The following is a 3,961-nucleotide window of genomic DNA, read 5'->3' as shown; positions in this document are numbered from 1 at the left end:
GATTTAAGCGCGCCGACTTTCGTTAGAAACCGATTTTTAAACGCGACCTGACATAATGTCAGCATCATAAATAAATAAGGACGCACGATTAACGACTCCCTAACCTAGGAGCCCCGACCTACTTATATTAGCCTTGAGGACAAGACCATCGAGGGGAGACCTGATGTTACAACCCGTTAGATACACCTAACAGGACCTACTCGGTTAGGCGGTTATGTATTACGACCCGTTAGATACACCTAACAGGACCTACTCGGTTAGGCGGTTATGACAGGACTTTGTATGCAAGGCTACGGGAACAAAAGGTAACCTCTCGGAACGGAAGAACTATAGAACGGAACAAGTCACGTAATAAATCATTCTAGGTCAGAATGATCTAAGAAGAGTTAGGGGCCAACGGATCATGTTCGATCAATATAATCTCTAACGACTACAGACAATACGTATAGATAGACTCCTATATAGACTAGGACTTAAGTACCTGCTTAAGCCCTCTAGATAGTTCTTCAGCAATCAACTTGTAATTCATCCTTGAATAACTTTCAGCTTACCTCTCAGTATTATAAATACTAAGAACCTCGTTACTATAGTATAAGACTAATCACCTTACCCTAACCCTACGATCTACCAGAACGACCTCTACGAACCAGTATTAGTCTCTTACTACACCTTCTGTTAGCAGAACCCTACTGTCAGATAGCTAGCCGTAACACTATAGTAGAATAGTAATTATAAAGTTAACTAAATTAATAGCAACTATAAGGTTTACTACTGATTAGTATAGGTTTTATAAGGGGTAAAACGGAATTCTATTTGTTAATAATAAATAATAGTAAATTAGTTTTAATCGATAGTTTATAATAGTTGAAAGTAGTGTTGTTGACTAGAAGGTAGGGATATTCCCCCTTGGCCTGTCACGTGGGTCTGGGAGGCTTGGGCCTCTCAGCCTGGCGGGCGTGTGGCTGGAAGTGCCACACGACTCCGTATTCCAACTATCGCAACAGATTCCTTCTTGCTCTGCTTCCGCTGGCGGTTGCGATGCCCTCCTCACTCACACCTCGTTTCGCTCAACACTGCGTCCAGCCAGCAAATTGCGGCGCTGTCGTTCAAGGAACGGCCTGTGACTTCTGCTGCCCTGCCAACGTCAAGCCCGATAGCACTCATTGCAAGGCTCGCGATGCGAAATGTGCGGATGGTGGAACGACATTCAACTGCGACGATGATTAGACAATTGGTTAGCAGTAAGTAAACAGACTAAAAGAAAAAGTCCATGGAGCTCTGTCTAACGAACATGGTTCGCTTTAGCTAGTAAAACTCCTTACAACCACACATGTTGTCTTGCAACAAAGAGAGCAATCACATCGATGGACGATGGTTGCTGGACATGCCGATCATTCAATAACTTACTCGACAACAAATTGACTGCCACAACTGGCCTGCAAATGGTTATACGAGCTTTACTTTGTCGCACCCAGAGGGGCAGCTCAATTTGAAGTAGGGAAGGTTCTATCAGCAATAGTTTGGAAAACAAAGCCTAAGAGTCCAACTGTATGCCGTAGATCACCGAGGCATGCCTCTCAGTTCAACGTTGTAAATAATTGTCAAGGTGTTTAATTGAAACAGACTACGTTATATTGATTGTTGAACGTGAATCTTATTGTTGAAAATAGATTTCATTGATCAAGATGCCGCTGGTTTCATACTGGTCACTGCCCACATCTGTGAAAATCTAAGGCTATCTACCATGTAAGAGCTATGGCCGAGCCCACTGAATACGATTTCGAAAGCCTTCGGCCCCTTCTTAGCCTCTGATTTAACTTATACCTGGGTTACTCGACTGTCAAATTCAATGTAGTCTAATTATACACAGTAGGTGCACATAAGACGGGTAGCTCATGACCGCAAATATGTCTTGAAACAACGGGACAAATGTAGCGACCTCACTTCAGCGAATTTATGCTGTGTAGCCACGACTATGGGCTAAACGAGCCTCTCACTGACGACATTGTCGTTTGCAGATAACAAGACAGTGCTATAGGTTAGAATACCGTTACGTTGTTTTATTGAGCATATTGTGTGTCTTAAAAGCTTCGCCTTGACTCACAGACAGTGCTGTATAATCTCAGAGTCATGGAGAAGGCAATTTTGATAAGCGTAGCAGTCTATATGACCTGGGCCTTAAAGACCGTTGGCACAGTGCAGGGATTAATCAAAGCGACAAGGGTTCTTTGCGCACAGCATCCACACCTGAATTTCTAGGGTTGCCCGCAGATACACTCTCTTCAATTGGCTTCAACACATGTGCGGACACTAAAAGGGACTTGTCAATCCTCCGTGTCCTTGGCTGGCTCATGTTCCTCCCCTCCATCTTAAATCCATATTATTAGTGCCTCCGACTGAGATAACTGGTTCATTCGAGAGGATGGACGCTGCGCTCGTGACACGGCCGCCGCCGGGCGACGACCATCGGGACGCACTCCGTGGCCACAGGCTGCCAACTGACCTGGGCCACTGGGTCTCGGCGTGCGTGATACACGGGATCCGTCACAATGAAGCTTTTGCAATGTCGGAACAGATCCGGAGTCTCTGCTCAGAATCGCATAACAGAGCCTTTGCCCGCGCCCGCAACGCCCGGCTTATTATGAGTAACGCCATCCCGGAAATGACGACCGACGATGACAAGCCGTATTGCATTTGGTATCCGGACGTGGCTAACGAAGAAACCTACCGCCAACTGGCTAAGCGTTACCCCGACATGCGGTATGTGGTCGGCCGGGCCTGTGCCGTAGCTGGCTATGCTGGCCTTTACAACGAACTCGGTCTCCTGCCTGAAATCTCCATCGCGGAAGAGGCTAGAGACAATTCCTCAAAAGAGGGATCTACAGCCATATTCAACAACATAATACGCCAGCCTGTGTGCTACGTAATCCTAAACGACTACGCCCGGTCTTCCCATCCCGACAGCCCATCGTCACCCGCGTTCATGAATGGCGACACAGCTGTGCGGTCCTCACTGAACGTCCGACACGGGCTAGATGCGTACCAGGAATGGGGTAAGCACTACTTCAACATCGCTGAAGACTACAATATCGACGAAACCTCATCAGAAAAGACTAATAATGAGGAACTCGCCCCTGAGCACCTTATGCTCTTCTATACGCCCCTCCTCTCACACCTGCCGACTACTAATAAGGATGCATTAATCCTCATGGCGGCTTACGAGGGAAATATTGAACGATATGTACGCCTCCGCCGGCCAAACATGCTCCATGACGAGCATGCGGCCGTTATCCGCGGCATCTACCACAACACCACCTTTGCCAAGTGGTGGTCTCTTCAGGAAATCGGTCCAAGCAACCGTTCCATCAGGACCGCTGTCCTGGCGCGCTTCATCATGGTCAACGACCTGTCACACATCACCCCATCCAGCCCGGGTAAATGGGAGGTACCCGCGATGATCTGGTGGCCCTTGATCCCGGCAGAAGAGACGCTGAAGGAGCTTGTCCGCCGCCGGCCGGACATGAAGTTGCAGGTGGCCATGGCATGCATCGCGGGCGACTACAGAGCTCTCTGGGAAGATCTCGCGCCGCAGCCGTGCTCGGAGCTCTGGGACCAGGCGCGGCAGACACAGACTCACAGCTGGCCAAACAGCCCCAACAGAAACTACTACGTCGACTACCTGGAGCAACATGCCAATGAACTGGGGTGCGATATTGTCGACATGCGAACAAACTCCGAGTGTGAGGATGCGGCGGTCCGCGATAAGGAGCCGACGACGACATGGCTCGACTCCGGGATCCAGGCACATGACTATGCGTTGATGGACTCTAATCCCGACGGCGGCGTCTATTCGGCGGGGGCCCAGGCTAATGCGGCTAGTTGGGAGTTATTAATATGTTCGAGTGAGGAGATGAGGCGGCGGGCACGGGAGGAGAACGGTCTTAGATTATATGATGCCTAG

The 3,961-nt window shown here is 48.8% G+C and overlaps 2 protein-coding genes across 2 annotated transcripts; both read left to right on the top strand.

The window, feature by feature from the left end:
• Window positions 1–1,038: 1,038 nt before the first annotated feature.
• On the top strand, window positions 1,039–1,227 carry CTRU02_207862 (uncharacterized protein; the record flags this gene model as incomplete). Its single annotated transcript, XM_070204974.1, has 1 exon — window positions 1,039–1,227. The coding sequence occupies one exon, from the start codon at window positions 1,039–1,041 to the stop codon at window positions 1,225–1,227; it is 189 nt and encodes a 62-aa protein (XP_070061507.1).
• A 1,195-nt stretch (window positions 1,228–2,422) lies between these two features.
• Window positions 2,423–3,961, top strand: CTRU02_207861 (uncharacterized protein; the record flags this gene model as incomplete). The annotated part of the gene is made up of 1 exon (XM_070204973.1): window positions 2,423–3,961. The coding sequence occupies one exon, from the start codon at window positions 2,423–2,425 to the stop codon at window positions 3,959–3,961; it is 1,539 nt and encodes a 512-aa protein (XP_070061506.1).

This window comes from Colletotrichum truncatum, assembly GCF_014235925.2.
Source record: "Colletotrichum truncatum strain CMES1059 chromosome Unknown Contig_0004, whole genome shotgun sequence".
Lineage (NCBI taxonomy): Eukaryota > Fungi > Ascomycota > Sordariomycetes > Glomerellales > Glomerellaceae > Colletotrichum > Colletotrichum truncatum.
Note: the sequence above shows the minus strand (reverse complement) of the source record. Positions and strands in the feature narration are given on the sequence as shown.